At 42.5% G+C, this 17,438-nt stretch overlaps 1 protein-coding gene across 1 annotated transcript in view; it reads left to right on the forward strand.

Moving 5' to 3' along the window:
• The first annotated feature begins 2,289 nt into the window (after positions 1–2,289).
• Positions 2,290–17,438, forward strand: part of LOC132380882 (fibroblast growth factor 4B-like) — a 60,782-nt gene continuing 45,633 nt past the window's right edge. The window contains exons 1-2 of the mRNA XM_059949800.1: positions 2,290–2,432; positions 5,004–5,100. Coding sequence (XP_059805783.1) covers positions 2,290–2,432; positions 5,004–5,100 — 240 coding nt within the window. The remainder of the gene's footprint in view (positions 2,433–5,003; positions 5,101–17,438) is intronic.

Raw genomic sequence — 17,438 nt, forward strand, 5'->3', positions numbered from 1 at the left:
GCCTGCCACAACTACTTCCTCTGGCAGCTCATTTCATATATAGATCACCCTCTGTCTAAACAAAAATCCCATTCATGTTCCTTTTAAATCTCTCTACTCTCAGCTTAAATCTCCATGACAGTGTTCCTAATTGTTGATCTAATGTTCTTGAGTCACAGCCCCTGGATATGCATTCACTCTCGCTATGATTTTATACAACTCTAAGATCATCCCTCTCTCTTCTGCACTCCAATTAATAAATTCTTAGCCTGCTCAACTCCCTTCTATGTCGCAGTCCCTCTAAAATGAAAAGCAATCCACAGATAGCATCTATCAACTATGTATTGTAAGTATTTATGTTTGACATTTAAATTTAATTATGCCTTGATTCTGTAGTTTTTAAAGTACTTAACAAAAGCATTACAAATTCCTGGGTTTAGCAATGTTTTATCAGATGCCTGCAGGTTGTTATTAAATTCTGCATTTATATTGTGCAATGCTTGGCTTCAGGACCTTCTGAGTTATTTTCACTGCCAATGTAAACACTGTTGTCATGTGAAAAAAATCCTGCCGCAGATTTAGACCATACAGCCCTTAGGAACAGAATTAGTCCATTTGGCCCATCGAGTCTGCTCCACCATTCAATCACGGCTGATTTATTATCCCTCTCAACGCCCATTCACCTGCCTTCTCTCTCTGTAACCTTTGACACACTTGCTAGTCATGAACCTATCAGTCTCTACCTTAAATACACCCAGTGACAATCATCTGGCCTCCAGCTGTGGGTGGCAAGGAATTCCACAGGTGAGGTTGCTAATCTCCTTTCTAAAGGGGCTTCCTTCTGTTCTGAGGCTGTGCCCTCTGGTCCTAGGCTCCCCACTATTGGAAACATCCTCTACACATCCACTCTTTAGGCCTTTCAATGTTCTCCAGAATTCAGCGAGATACCCCTCATTCTTCTAAACTCCGTTGACTCCAGGCCCAGAGCCATCAAATGCTCATCATTTATTAACCTTTTCATTCTGGGGATCATTCTCATGAACCCCCTCTGGACCACCACCCCCCCCCAACTTCAGAAAAGAGCAAAACCAGAAACAGTATTCTGGAAGAAATCAGTGGGCCAGTCAGCATCTATGAAGGCAAAAGACGTAAGCAAATATTTTGGATAGAGATCCTGTACTGAGAACGAGGGGTGGGGTGTGAGGTAGTAGCTGTTAAATGGTGGAACAAGATTGTGTGTGCGTGGGGTTGTAAGAAGTGGGAGGTGGATGGAAGGAATGGGGCAGAGACTGGTAGGTGATAGGTAGAGCTCGCTGGAGAGCAAGGGGTAGGATGGATGCACATAGAAGAGAACTAGACTGACAGGTGAATGTGTATGGGAAGAGAACACTTGGTGTGTGTGTTACCTAAAATTGGAAAATTCAATGTTTCTACCACTAGTCTGCAAACCACCTTAGCAGGCAGTTAGCGCACAGCATGCCTGTATATCCATTTTGGATATTGTGGGGAATGACCTCCCAGGAGATTGACACAGAGACCAAGTTACTGGCACGGACCATGGGTCTGTGGTGCAGAAGGGAAACAGGGAGGGGGGGGGGAGCAGCAGTGACAGGGGACGTCCATTTAAAACAGATTAGGAACATTTCTTTAGCCAGAGGGTGCTGCGTTTGTGGAGTTTGTTAATCACAGGCGGCTGTGGAGGGCAGGTTGTTGGGTGTATTCAAGGTGGAGAGTGATTGGTTCCTGATTGGTCACAGCATCAAAGGTTATGGGGAGAAGGCTGGGGAGTGGAGCTGAGGAGAGGTAAAAAGGATGATTGAATGGTGGAGCAAACTCGATGGGCCAAATGGCTTCATTCTGCTCTTATGCCTTCTACTCTTATGGTCCAATACCCTTTCTTGGATACGAGTCTCAAATGAGGAACTACTCAGCACTGGGTGACCCCTTGACCCAGTGATCGTTGTCTCAGAGGCCGATGTCAGACTCTCTCTCAAGAGGGTAAACCCTTTGATAGGCCCCCATGGAGTACCTAGTAAGGCTCTGAAAACCTGTGCCCACCAACTGGCAGGGGTGTTCAAAGACATTTTCAATCTCTCATTGCCACAGTTTGGAAGTTCCCACCCGCTTCAAAATGGCAACAATCAAGCCAGTGCCCAAGAGGAGCAGGGCGAGCTGCCCTAACAGCCACCATCCAGTAGCGCTCACGTCTATGGTGACGGAAGCGAAGTGCTCCGAGAGGTCGGTTATGGCTAGAATCAATTTCAGCCTCAACAGGAATCTGGACCCACTGCAATTAGCCCATCACCACAAATGGTCTACGGCAAACTTGATCTCACCTGCAGAATACAAGACAGGATGCTGTTTATTGTCTACAGCTCAGCATTTGACACGATCCTGACCAATGAGCTCCAGAACCTAGGCCTCTTCAACAGGATCCTTGACTTCCACAAGCAGTGGGGATTGGAAATAACACCTCCACCTCACTGACAATCAAAGCTGGCGTGCTTCAGGGATGTGTGCATAGCCCACTGCTCTACTCTCTCTATGTGTGGCTAGGTGTAACTCAAATACCATCTATAAATTTGCTAATGATACAACCATTGTTGGTCAAGTTTCACATGGCGATGAGAGGCCGTACGGGAGCAAGGTGTGTACCAGCTAGTTGAGTGGTATTGCAGCAACAACATTGCACTCTGTCAGTAAGACTAAAGAACTGATTGTGGACTTCAGAAAGGGTAAGATGAGGGAACACATACCAGTCCTCAGAGGGATCAGAAGTGGAGAGAGTGAGCAATTTCAGGTTCCTGTGTATCAATATCTCTGAGGGCCTAAACTGGTCCCAACCTATCGATGCAGCTATAAAGAAGGCAAGACAACGGCTATATTTCATTAGGAGTTTGAGGAGATTTGGTATGTCACCTAAAACACTGGCAAATTTCTACAGATATAAGACTATAAGACCATACGACATAGGAGCAGAATTAGGCCATTTGGCCCATCGATTCTGCTCCGCCATTCAATCATGGCTGATCCTTTTTTTCTATCTCCTCCTCAACCCCAGTTCCTGGCCTTCTCCGTGTAACCTTTGATGCTATGTCCAATCAAGAACCTATCAATCTCTGCCTTAAATACACCCAACAATCTGACCTCCACAGCTGCATGTGACAACAAATTCCCACACTTTGGCTAAAAAATTTTCTCCGCATCTCTGTTTTGAAAGAGCACCCCTCTATCCTGAGTCTGTGCCTTCTTGACCTAGGCTCTCCCACCATGGGAAATGTCCTTTCCACATCTACTCTTGTCTAGGCCTTTCAACATTTGAAAGGTTTCAATGAAATCCACTCCCCCCCCCCCCATCCTTCTGAATTCCAACGAGTACAGACCCAGAGCCATCAAACATACCTCGTATGATAATGCTTTCATTCCTGAAATCATCCTTGTGAACCTCCTCTGGACCCTCTCCAATGCCTACACATCTTTTCTAAGATGAGGCGCCCAATTCTGTTGACAATGCTCAAGGTGAGGCCTCACCAGTGCCTTGGAAATACCATGGCGAGCACTCCAACCAGCTGCATCACCATCTGGTATTGGCAGGGTGCGGGGCGGCAGATCAGAGTAAGCTGCAAGGATGTGCAAAATTAGCCAACTTCATCATGGGCACTAGCATCCATGGTACCCAGGACATCTTCAAAAATTGGTGCCTCAGAAAGGCAGCGTCCATCATTAAGGATCCCCGTCACCCAGGACATGCCCTCTCCCCTCATTGTTATAATCAGGAAGGAGGTACAGAAGCCTGAAGGCACACATTCAGCGATTCAGAAACAGCTTCTTTCTTTCTGCCATCCTACATCTGAATGGACATCGAACCCATGAACACTACCTCACGACTTTTTTACTTACTGTTTTTGCACTACTTAATTTAACTATTTGTATATATACTTACTGTATTTCAGTTATCTTTTTCTCTCTATTATCATGTACTGTACAGCTGCAATAAAATTTACAAATTCCACGACATACGCTAATGATGTTATACCCGATTTTGATTCTAAAAACTGCACACGATACTCCAAATATGGACTGACCAGTACTTTATAAAGCCCCAGCAATTCATCATTGCTTTTACATTCTAGAGCAGCACGCACAAACTGCTGGTGCAACTCAGCAGGTCAGGCAGCTTCTATGGAAATCAATAAACACTCGATGTTTTCGGCCGAGACCCTTCTACAGGATGAGAATTATAATCTCGTCCTCTTGAAATGAATGCTAACATTGCATTCCCTGCTATTGACTCAAAGTGCAACTTAATTATTAAGGAATTCTGCACAAGGTCCCTCTTATGAATTCACTCCCTGTTTAGTAAATAGTCTGTAATTTGTATATAAGAAGCTCCAACAAACACTGGATAAGTATAGGTCAGGTCAAGGGGTGCCTGCCCCTGCCTTTGTTTGTCCAAATAATACTCAAGGGTCTTCTACTTGACATCATCATTGTAAATAGTTAACTAAACTCCAGGATTCTTACAAATGCATGATAAACAACCGCATCTGCACCTGTACTAAGCGACATCTGGTTCACTTGTAAAGTTTTAGCTTCGTTGATGAGGGAATCTAAAGCCGTCTGTGATGCGGTTAGGGTGCGGTCATTTTTCTTCGGGGTGGGAAGAGAGCAGGCTTTCAGATCAGCTGCCAAGAAGTAGTTTGTACTGGATATTATCCCACCAGAGAATGATGAATGGCCTCACAATTAAAAAGGGATTGGCCTGGAGTTAGACGGGCAAGAACAAAAGGCTCGTTTCAGAACAAAATGAATACTGTGTACTGCTTGGAGGGCTGTCCACCAACGTGGCACAGCCTCCATACTGGAGTCAGTGCTGCCCCCCAGTGTTCACTCGGAAGATGACAAGCTGTATTGTGTTCAGCGGAAGACTGTAGCAACATTCGTGGACTCAGGGACTTGCACTCTACTTTTTTTGTGTGATTTTGTGTTTTACTGCTATTCTATGTGTCTCATGATTTTTCCAGTGTGAAAGAGGCCACATTGAATGCAGAAGTCCAGATTGGAGGAGGTCCGGGTGAACACCTGCCTCACCCGGAGAGCTGTTTAGGTCCCTGGATGGAGGTGAATGGGCGGGTTTTATACCTTCCATGGTTGCAAGGGATGGGAAGGGTGGGTGGGAAGAAATGAGTGGAAATATAGGAACATAGAAAACCTACAGCACAATACAGGCCCTTCGGCCCACAAAGCTGTGCCAAAGATGTCCTTACCTTAGAACTACCTAGACTTACCCATAGCCCTCTATTTTTCCAAGCTCCATGTATCTATCCAGAAGTCTCTTAAAAGACCCTACCATTTCCGCCACTGGCAGCCCATTCCACACACTCACCACTCTTTCTATATAAAAAAAACTTACCAATGACATCTCCTCTGTACCTACTTCCAAGCACCTTAAAACTATGTTCTCTCATGCTAGCCATTTCAGCCTTGGGATAAAGCCTCTGACTACCCACACAATCAATGCCTCTCATTATCTTGTACACCTCTATCAGGTCACATCTCAACCTCCATCGCTGCAAGGAGAAAAAGCCGAGTTCACTCAACCTGTTTTCGTAAGACATGCTCCCCAATCCAGGCAACATCCTTGTAAACCTCCTCTGCACCCTTTCTATTGTTCCCACGTCCTTCCTGTAGTGAGGTGACCAGAAATGAGCACAGTACTCCAAGTGGGGTCCGACCAGGGTCCTATATAGCTGCAGCATTGCCTCTCGGCTCTTACACCAGAGAATCATGGAAAGAGCCGAGAGGGTGAAGATGTAATTGGTACTAGGGCTGGGGAAACAGACAAGAATAGAATCACTTCTTACTCACTTTAAGATGGAGCATCTTGTGACAGCAGAACTTTCTCACTTCTGTATGTGTGATGGAGGAAAATACGTGGAATTGGTTTATTATTGCCACATGTACCATGATACACTGAAAAGCTTGTCTTGAATATTATTCATACAGATCAAATCTCTACACAGTGCACTGAGCCAAAACAAGGTGAAACTATAACAATGCAGAAACCTAAATACTAAATCTTAGCTCCATCTTTTATTAAAATCAAACTGGAATTGACTCCAACTGTGCTGGAATCCAAGGCTCTAATTCAAAGTGAGATGACACGTAATACAAGGAAGGAAGGTTAGGAAACAAACGCATTATTCATCTCTGAAAATCCTGGTGCAAGCAAGAATTGATCCCAGCAGCAATATGACATCCTAATAACCCAAGGCTTCTATGGGAGTGGTAATAGTGTGGCAAGTCAAGCCCATCATTGGTGAAGAACAACCATTGATCAAAATAAAATTACATTTGGCAGGGCAGAGGGGACGATGTCCGAGTGTAAACATTTTCAGCTTAGAATCAGGGATTTCAAGTTCAAGTCCCACTACAAAGGCTTCAAGCAACAGTCACAGCTGTCTCTCCAGTGTTGCAATGGTGAGGGAGTGCGGCACGGGTGGAGATGTCGTTTCTTGGATGGGTTTTCAATAATGGACCACTTCCTCAGGGGCTTTACGGTGGTTTGCAAACAGTTTTTAAGGTGCGTTACCACCACTTGCTGAACTAGAGTGTAGGTCAAGATATTTAAATCCTAAATATTTATACTTGTATCGAATTCTACTAAAAATTGCCTGTATTCTTAAGGAACTGCACTTTACATTTAAAGCAGTAATCCTGGTCATTCTTTCTGCAAAATATTGTTAATATTAAATTGTATTTTTTTCCCCGATAACTTTAAAACCAACCATCCTTTTTCTTGATTATATCTTGGACACCTCACCAGGACATGCTCAACCATTTCTTATTGATTACAGTACTCACACCTCCCATTATGGTGTTTCGTCATTAAAAACAATGTACCCAAACCTCAATTTCAATATGATCACCTCCTGCTCTTCCCTGCATTCCTCCACCATCTCACTTCCTTCTTGATATTGTAAAGATGTCTTCTTCTTCTTCTCCCTTCATCCTGTTGTTTTCTCCACATTTTCCTGATATGACTTTTAATAATGTTTTTCAGTTTTCCCTAACTGTAATTTATTTGAAAGTCCATTTCTGCTCATCTCCTTTGCTAATTTATCTGCTTGCTCATTCCCCCAATTACCAACATGTGCTGGAATCCACATCAAATTAAATCCAGAGTCCCAGCATTTAATTCTAAATAAGGTTTGTATTATCTGACACATAAGGGCTGTTCTTGTCTCTGAATGTAAATCGTTTAGACTCCTGATTGTTGTGCTTGAATCAGACAATATTACATCTCACATTGGTGTCACTTCCTCCACCCATTGCTAAGCGAATAGTCCAGCTGTCATTTCACCTGTATACACTGAGAAATCATCAAGCGTCCTCACCTGCTTTTTACTACAAGTCTTACCCCTAATCTATTATCACCATTTGTGTATATTTGTATATATCCATAATAATATTATTATGGATTTATCTACTTTCTCAGATGGATAAAGAAAGACCTGAGGGCACTACTTTGAAGGAGCGTAGAAGACTTCGCAGGTGCTAGTCATTTATAATTAGCATCACTAATAACAGATTAATTCTTCATTTGCCCTTGAAGGATGCTGTGCATGAATTACCTGTCACATTTTACATACTGTAGCAATAAATTACATTCAACGGTGCTCATTTGACTGTAAAGGGCTTTGGAACATCTTCAAATGGACTCAAAAGGTGGTGGAGAAGTAACCAGGAGGTGCATGGGTCCAAGTTTACCTGAGGTGCAAGGTGAGATGGAAGATCTGTGAAGGCACCGTATTGGCAAACCCCGATTCTGTTACTAGAAACCACACATCACAGTACCTTGATCTGATTCCCCTCCAGTGTGCCATTTCAGGTGCCCGACAAACGCCTCTTAAACCTATTTTATAGCTTCCACCACTTCCCCAAGCTGCACAATCAGGTACCTACCACCCGATATTCAATGGCCACTAATAGATACACCTGCTCGGTAATGTAAATATCTAATCAGCCAATCATGTGGCAGTAACTCAATGCATAAAAGCATACAGACATGGTCAATGGGTTCAGACCAAACATCAGAATTGGGGAAGACATGTAACCTAAGTGTCTTCGGATGGTTTTTTTTGTTTTCACACCATTTTCGGTAAAATATAAGAGACCATTGTGTGTGGAAATCTCAAGAGATCAGGAGTGTCTGAGATACTCAACCCCATCTGACTGACCGTGGAATGATTGCTGGTGCCAGATGGGGTGGTCTGAGTATCTCAGAAACAGCTGATCTCTTGAGATTTTCACACTCAACAGTCTCTTAGATTTGACAGAAAATGGTATGAAAAACAGAAAAAAAAAAACATCCAGTGAATGGCAGTTCTTTGGACAAAAATTCCTTGTTAATCATAGAGGGAAATAGCCGGTCTGGTTCAAGCTGACAGGAAGGTGACAGTAACTCAGCTAACCACTCATTACAACAGTGGTGTGCAGAGGAGCATCTCTGAATGCACAACGTATCAAACCCTGAACTGGATGGGCTACAGCAGCAGAAGACCATGAACATACAATGAGTGGCCACCGTGCCTATGTGTGTGAAAAAGACTTGCTACATAAATCTCCTTTGAACTTTCCCCTCTCACCTTAAGCTTTATTTGGAATTTCCACTCCTGCAAAAGAGACTCGTACTTACCCTAACTAAAATATCTCTGTCATTTGATAAATCTACATTGATGGGCAATTAGAATGATTCTAGTGCCACAGAAGTTGCATAGACATAAAGGGGTTGCATACTTAAATCCTTAATTGATGACATCAACATTTCAACATTGGCAACCAAGGGTCTTTGTTGTTGCAATGGCTTTCCTGAAGAATGGCTGATAATGAATGGTGGGTGGAGGGTGGGGTGGAAGAAAGAGAAGATCTTTCCCTACAAGGCAACAGTACTGGGAAGGAAAACCTGACACCTACATACATAGACACAGACAGCCATTATGTTGCATAATTCATTGGTGGGACTGTACCTGGAGTTGGTCACCCTATTCTGGGAAGACATGGTTTAATGCAGGTCCAATACTATCATTTAAGAAACACTTGGATAGGTACATAGTGGGGCAAGGATTGCAGGGATATGGGTCAAATGGGGTGGGAGGAGAGGGGAAAAAAAGGATCAGCCATGATTGGATGGCGGAGCAGACTCGATGGATCAGGTGGCCTAATTCTGCTCCAACGTCTTATGACCTTAATGCAAGAAATTGTGACTAGATGGTGGAAATAGTGTTGAAAAAGTCAAAGTTTACTGTCCAAGGCACTAATGCATGTATGCAAGGTGAAATGAAAAACCTACTGCATCATTGCCATATGGTAACATAAGCAGTATTTACAAGAAAGCCATAAATTATATACAATTTTACCAAAAAGAACACTAATAGAACAAAAAAAAGTTTAGTGCAAAGTGATCCAAGTGGTCATAGTGCTGCTAAGAAGCAGTGATTAGAGTTGTGCAGGTTCTTTCAACAACGATTGGTTGAAGGAAAATAGCTGTTCTTGAACCTGGGGGTGTGGGGCTCCATGCCTGCTGATGGCATCTGGGAAAAGATGGCATAGACTGGATGCTGGGAATCTTTGATGATAGCCTGGTTGGACTCAAGGGCCCGTATCCCAGCTGTATTGCACTTTGACCTTATGACATTCTTATAGCTGGGAAAGATGCTGTAGCATAGCTTTTAATGCATCACTTTACAATGCCAGTTGTAAGATCGGAGTTCGATTCTGGCTGTACTGGTCACCGTATCGCTTTATAGTGCCAGGGATCAAGGTTCAATTCCCAGCACTGCCTGGAAGGAGTTCATACATTCTCCCGGTGACCGCATGGGTTTTCACTGTGTGATCGGGTTTCCTCCCACATTCCAAAGACATGTGATTGTGGTTTGTGAGTTGTGGGCCTGCTGTGATGGTGCCAGAAGTGAGGAGACACTTGCAAGCTGCCCAGCACAATCGTTGCTGATTTGATGTGAAACTAACAATGTATTTCTCTTTATGTTTTGATGTACATGTTGTAAATAAACCTAATCTTCATTCACTGTATCTTTAACAGGGAGTAGTGCATAGCATCACTTACTCCCCCAAAAACCTGTTATAATGGTCCTGAAGAAGGGTCTCAACCTGAAACATCGACTGTCCACTTCCCTCCTTAGATGCTGCCTGAGTTTTGAGTTCCTTGAGCATTTTGTGTGTGGCTCCAGATATCCTGCATTAGCAATCTCTCAGAAATGGATCTTTTTGTAACAGTTCCGCTTGAATTTATCGACTATATTGAGCAGTTATCTGTGTGTTATCTTTATACGCATTGCAAAATTGATCCATCCCTCAGCAGAGATAAGATCAGCAATTAAGAATAATTAATTGTACAAAGTCAATAAATGAGATGTTGTCATCTGCACGTCTGTGTGAAACATTGAATAATTGGGCTTTCTTTTCTAAACCGGCTGAGCACTGAGTGAGCCACTCCCAACTTTCAGAACTGCTTTCATATCACATCTTTTTCATTTTAATGAGTTTTAATAGAACTACACTACGGAATTGCTTCTCAAAATTCCACCCTACGTCCCTGTTGTGAGAGGTGGAAACAGGTAAGGCCGGCCAACAGGGCCCTGGTGAAGTTATACAGACCAATCCCCTGTACAGTGGATACAATGGATTACCGAACCCAACCATCCATCAACATTGGACATGGAGACATGAGGTCATCAATGGCCTATGCTCCACTAGGAGCCAAGGGCCCAAGAAGATGACACTCCAGAAATAGGTCCTTCACCTACTACAACCATCCTGACCTTTCGTTCCATCTACATTACTCACATTTGCCTGCACTAGGACAGTGTACCTTATGCCTAAAAATTATGGTTTAGAATTTCTATTGTATCATTGTTTTTCACCTTGATTGACTTTACCCAGACTGAAACACAGTTTTCACTCTTACACTGTTACTTCCTTCTTCTGGAAATTGGACTGCTGCATAGGATATAGAACAGAACATCATAGCAACAGGCCTTTGGCCCATGTGTTGTACTGAACTAATAAAATTAGTAATTAAAAGCCTATTTAACTAGCTCCTTCTGCCTAGACAAGAGCATTTCCTTCCAACTCTGCATATTAATCTATCTAAGAACCTCTTAAACGGCACTGTCATATCTGCATCCACAACCACAGCTGGCCACCTATTTCAAGCACAGACCACATGGTGTAATAAGGAAGAGTGCCCCATGCATTTCTTTTGAACATACCTCCCTTCACCTTTAATATATGCCTATTAGTATTAGACAATTAGATCCTGGGAGAAAGATGGCCTCTCTCTCGCTAACCATCTTCTTAAATTCTTTTTCCCTCTCTCCTAGAAATAGTAGGTAGAGTTCACGGCTTTTCATCACCAAGGGTAGGAAGATTGTTCTGTACACATCATTCCACTCTGCAAGTGGTCTGGTCTCAGTCCTCCCAACAAACTTATATCTCTCTCTGTCTCAGGTTTCCCATTGACTCCTCTTCGGCTTCCTCTATCCATCAGCTCCAGTCTGACTCATTAATCTACTAACCACCAAAAATCCTCTCCTGGATCCTGCTTTTTCACATTTACCATCGCTCTCACCTTCCCTCTCATAAAACAGAGGGGATCTTGATCTCACAACCTACCTCATGGTGGCCCTTGCTCCTTGTTGTCTGCCTGCACTTTCTCCGTAACTAACAATATTCTGCATTCTGTTAGTACAAAAGGAAGGAGAGTATCTGGACATACATAGGTACATCGAGACTTGCACTGTCTTGATTTATCTCTGATAAGGCAGAGGCCACAGTGTTGTGCCAACCTTTACAAGCCCACTCCACAATCAATCTAACCATTCCCTCCTACACAGCCAAAAGCCCTCCAGTTCTTTTACATCATGCCCTATCTAAGGGGCTTCTAGTTGCTCCTATTGTATCGGTCTCTACCATCATCCTCAGCGGTGTATTCCAGGTACTTAACACTTTGTGCAAAAACACACTTCTGATGCTCAACGTAAAAAGATGTCCTGTGATTTTGGCCATTGGAAAGAGGTGCTGCTTGTCCACTCTGTCTATGTCTCTCATAATCTCATACACCTCTATCAAGTCACATCTCATTCTTCACTCTAAAAACAAAAGCCTTGCTTGTGCAACCTTTCCTTATAAAACATGTACTTATGCTTTGAAGTGATTTTTATGGATAGCATAGAAAACAAAGTTTTTCACTGTATTTCAGACACATCATCATCATGTGCCATGTCATATGACATGGGCAATCATGGTCTCCATAACCACAATTGTTAATGGCAATTTTTTCTACAGAAGTGGTTTGCCAGTGCCTTTTCCTCGGCAGTGTCGTTACAAGACAGGTGACTTGGTCATTATCAACTCTCTTCATACTAACCAGGACTTGTCATAAGCACCAGCTGCTCATACAACCACCTACCATCTGCTCCATGGCTCTACGTGACCCTGATCGATCAACACCTTGCCCAAGGGTGATCTTTGTCTAGTGGAGGGAAGGAGTGCCTTACACCTCCTTAGGCAGGGATGTATCTCCATCCTGCCATCAACATCTTTTTCAGAGCTCACTTGAATCCTTCCATCCACGTTTTCAGATTTGCTATTGAAACGAGAAACCTTCTACTGTTATCCAAAAGTATGAAAAGAGTTACCCTTTCTCAGCCTGGTTATGACATTCAGCAGATCACTGTCTTCCAATGTCTCTCCACTATATTGACATAATCAGGTTATCAACCTGAAACACTGAATGTTTCTCTCTCTGCAGATACTGTTCACCTCCAACATACTATGAGACCTATGACTCCACACATTTTCCCTGTGACTGCATGGGTTTCCTCCTACATCCCAAAAAGTAGTGGCTACAAGCCAGTCCATCACAGGTAAAGCCACACCCACTGCTGAGCACGTCGACCTGAAACGCAGTTGCAGGAGAACAGCATCCACCATCAGAGACCCCCACAACCCAGGCCATGCTCTCTTCTCACTGCTGCCATCAGCAAAAAGATACAAGAGCTTCTGGATTCACATCACCAGGTTCAGGAACAGTTACTACCCCTGAACCATCAGGCTCTTGAACCAAAGAGGAAAACTACACTCAGCTTCACTTGCCCCATCATTGAAATGTTCACACAACCAATAGACTCACTTTCAAGGACTCTTCATCTCACGTTCTCAATATTTATTCCTTATTTATTATTATTTCTACTTTTTCTATTTGCCATTATGTTGTCTTCTCCACTTTTGTTAAACACCCTAGTTGGACAGTCTTTCATTGATTCTGTTATAGTTATTATTCTGTGGCTTTATTGAGTATAACCACTAGTAAATTAATCTCAGGATTGTTTATAGTGACATGTATGTGCTTTGATAATACAAATTACTTTGAACTTTGTAAACATACTGGTTGGTAGGTCATCCAGGTGTGTAGATGAGTATTAGATTCTGGAGCAGAGCTGATGAGAATGTGAGGGAGGAATAAAAATTGGAGTCATGTAGAATTGCTAAGTGGATATTGGATGAGTGGCACGCACTCAATAGGCCAACTGGCCTCTTTCAGTACTGAAGGTGTGATGATGAGTGATGATGAATGAATGATAATGTGTGATGATATTGAGTGATCATGAATGGATGATAATGTGTGATGATGTTGAGTGATCATGAATGGATGATAATGTGTGATGATGTTGAGTGATGATGAATGAATGATAATGTGTGATGATGTTGAGTGATGATGAATGAATGATAATGTGTGATGATGTTGAGTGATGATGAATGAATGATAATGTGTGATGATGTTGAGTGATGATGAATGAATGATAATGTGTGATGATGTTGAGTGATGATGAATGAATGATAATGTGTGATGATGTTGAGTGATGATGAATGGATGATAATGTGTGATGATGTTGAGTGATGATGAATGGATGATAATGTGTGATGATATTGAGTGATGATGAATGGATGATAATGTGTGATGATGTTGAGTGATGATGAATGAATGATAATGTGTGATGATATTGAGTGGACCTGCTCAAGAGCACTAAGCTTAACCGAAGACTTTAAGCCTCATCTGTCCTAAGTATCTAGAAGTATCTATACTTAAGGGAGGTTATACTGTACTAACCTATACTTCAAGGACTAATTTACTTTACTACTTTAGTCTCTTCCCAAAGAGGTCCAACTGTCAATAAGCAGTAAGTCCTCCCCCAACCAAGGAAGAGATACTTCCAGCTAACTAAGTAGTTTAAACACTTCATTTTTAAGGTGAAGCATATTCAATTCTGAGGAATAGTTCTTAACAGTTTTATAAATTGCAAAATATTTCCAAACACAACTCACCTTGTTTATCCATCCTTCATTCTGTACCTTCTCCCTATCACTCCTCCCAACATAAACTACATTCTAAAATTTATGCTGTTTTTCTATTGATTGGCATCATGTGTTTGTGATGACTCTCAACTACATGATCAGGTCAGGTTTTTAATTAGACAATTGTGGACCCTTTTGTTTCTCTGGGTTAGGTCATAATTAAACAAGGCCAATGTGGATACTCTTGATTGAGTCATTGTTTAACTAAGCCAACATCAAAGGTGGTGACAAATCAGGATAGAGGAGGTAGATTGAAAATCTGTCTGAGTGCATCCACAACCTTTCAATTAATGTCAGTAAAACCAAAGAACTGATTACTGGAGGAGAAAACTAGAGATCGATGAGCCAATTCTCATTTGAGGATCAGAGGTGGAAAGAGTCAACAACTTTAAACTCCTTGGTGTTACCATTTCAGAGGATCTGTCCTGGGCCAGCATGTAAGTGTAATTATAAAGAAAACACTGTAGAGCCTCTCCTTCCTTAGAAGTTTGCAAAGATTTGGCATGACATCTAAAACTTTGCCAAATTTCTATATCTATTTGGTGGAGAGTATATTGACTGGTTGCATCATGGCCTGGCATGGAAACATCAATGCTTTTAAACAGAAAATCCTATAAAAAGTAATGGATGTGGCCCAGCATGTCTGTACAGAGCACTGTCACAGGAAAGCAGCGTCAATTATCGAGGACCCTCACCACCCAGGCCGTGCTCTCTTCTTGCTGCTATCATCAGGAAGAAGGCACAGGAGCCTTAGGACCCTGCAACCAGGTTTAGGAGCAGTTAAGAAAAATCAGACTCTTGAAGCAGAAGGGATATCTTCACTCTCCCCATCACTGATTTGTTCCCACGACTTTCAAGGACTCTTCATTTTGTGTTCTGATATTGCTTATTTAATGACATTATTGCTCTTTTTACGTTTGCACAGTTTGTTGTCTTAAGCACTCTGGTTGCATACCCTTGGTGGGTGGTCTTTCACTGATTCTGTTACAGTTACTAATCTGTAGATTGGTTGAGTATGCCCACAAGAAGGTGAATTTCAGAGTTGTATATGGTCATAATAAAATTCACTTTGAACTATTAAGTTTCCGGGAGATACTGTGTACCCTCCCCACTCCCCAGAAGAAAGCAGATCTCATGGTTGAATATGGTAAGATACTTGTACTTTGATCATAGATTTAATTTAAACTTTGAGCATAAACCCTATTGATTAAGAGTTTGAGCAAAGTGTATAGGAGTTTAATTTCTTTGATAACAAACATTTTCTGCTGTTGTGCTTAGAAGGAAATTCTCTTTATTCACAACAAACCTCAATCCTTGCACAGTTTGTCCTGCTGTGCTTTAAAAACTTGGTGTTAGCAATAACACATGCTGCAAGTCATGAAGCTGGATTTCCAATATCTGCAGAATCTGTCGTGTTTTTGAGCTTAAGAATAAGACCTCTTCGGGCCTGGAAAGTGAATATCCCTCATTCAGAACTGTTTTGTGATCCAATGGCTGCCTTCAAAGTGAAAAGGCCCAGATAGAGTGGACATAGAGAGGATGTTTCCAGTAGTGGGAGAGTCTAAATCCAAAGGGCACAGACTAAGAATAGAAGGATGTCTCTTTAGAACAGAGATGGGGGACTTCTTTAGCCAGAGAGTGGTGAATCTGTGGAATTCATCACAGCAGATTGTTGTGGAGGCCAAGTCATTGCATATATTTAAAGTGGAAGTTGATAGGTTCTTGAAGGTTACAGGGAGAAGGCAGAAGAATGGAGCTGAGAGGGAAAATAAATCAGCCATGATGGAATAGTGGAGCAGATCTGACGGGCTAATTCTGCTTCTGTGTCTTATCGTCCTAAAAGGCTGATTAAACAAGTGAAAACATTCATGGAACTTCCAGCCTAGAGTAACTGACGATGTATTTGTGTTCAAGTAAATCTTTTATACCAAGAATATCTTTGATCCCCCAATTTAAGATCAAAGTTGAGTTTATTGTCATCTGCACAAGTACATGCGTGAACAGGTGCAATGATGAAAAACTTACATCCCATGCTGTGAAAGCATTTCTACTAACTCTCTGAGACCATGTAATGCAACATCCTGTAATTTCCTGGAAGAATTGCATAGCTGCAGATTTTAAAACAGCTTGGGTTTTTTTTAAATAATCTGACTTCACTTCAGCCCTGTGAGTGAAGCTCATAATGTAGTGGTGTTTGCATACTTGATTAGTCAATCGGTAGTCTGGAACTCGAAGCCCGATCGCTGGAGTCTGGCGGTTAGAGGCCCGTCCTGGAGTGGAGTCGGACGACTGTCGATATGTGTGGATGGGAGGGAGGGAAAGGGCTTGTTTCGCTGTTGTGTCCCCTGTGGTTCTGGCCAGCATTGTAGGTATGCTATGTGGGCTCCGGGATATGTGATGACAATTGTGGGGCTGCCCCCAGCACATCCCCAGGTGTGTTGGTTGTTAATGCAATCGACACAATTCACTGTATGTTTCAATGTACTTGTGATAAATAATGCTGAGTCTGAAATACTTGCATGGAAAGAGTGAGAGAAGTGTTTCCTAACTGGCTGTTAGGAAAGATTGTTTTTTCAAGAAGATGTCTTAGATTTTATTAGAAGATTGGTTATTCAAGAAGGTAACACGGGCAGTGTATCCTGTGTGAGTCACTGAAATCACTGAAATAGTCATTATAACCCGAATACTCAGAGCTCATATTTGGCAATTATCAATAGTTACCCATGGCAAACTGTGGAAGGGTTACTATAGCATCCCTATATACTCTAAGCCCTCCCGGAAAACAACCACCGCCAAACTGTCCAAGGGGGTGTGTGCTGACGACTGTTGAATTAACCTGGGTCTATGCGACTCGCTTACTGACTCATGGAAGAAGACTCGGCCACACAGTTAAATGCACGGCTCCAGACGGTCACTAAAACGGAATTGGATATTTACGGCAGGAGACGGCTCCTAATCGCGGACCAAGTGTGGTCTGCAAGCTGCAGAAAGAAGCAAGCTTCCTGCCAGCTGGTGCCTCAGCC

Source organism: Hypanus sabinus, chromosome 25 (assembly GCF_030144855.1).
Source record: "Hypanus sabinus isolate sHypSab1 chromosome 25, sHypSab1.hap1, whole genome shotgun sequence".
NCBI lineage: Eukaryota > Metazoa > Chordata > Chondrichthyes > Myliobatiformes > Dasyatidae > Hypanus > Hypanus sabinus.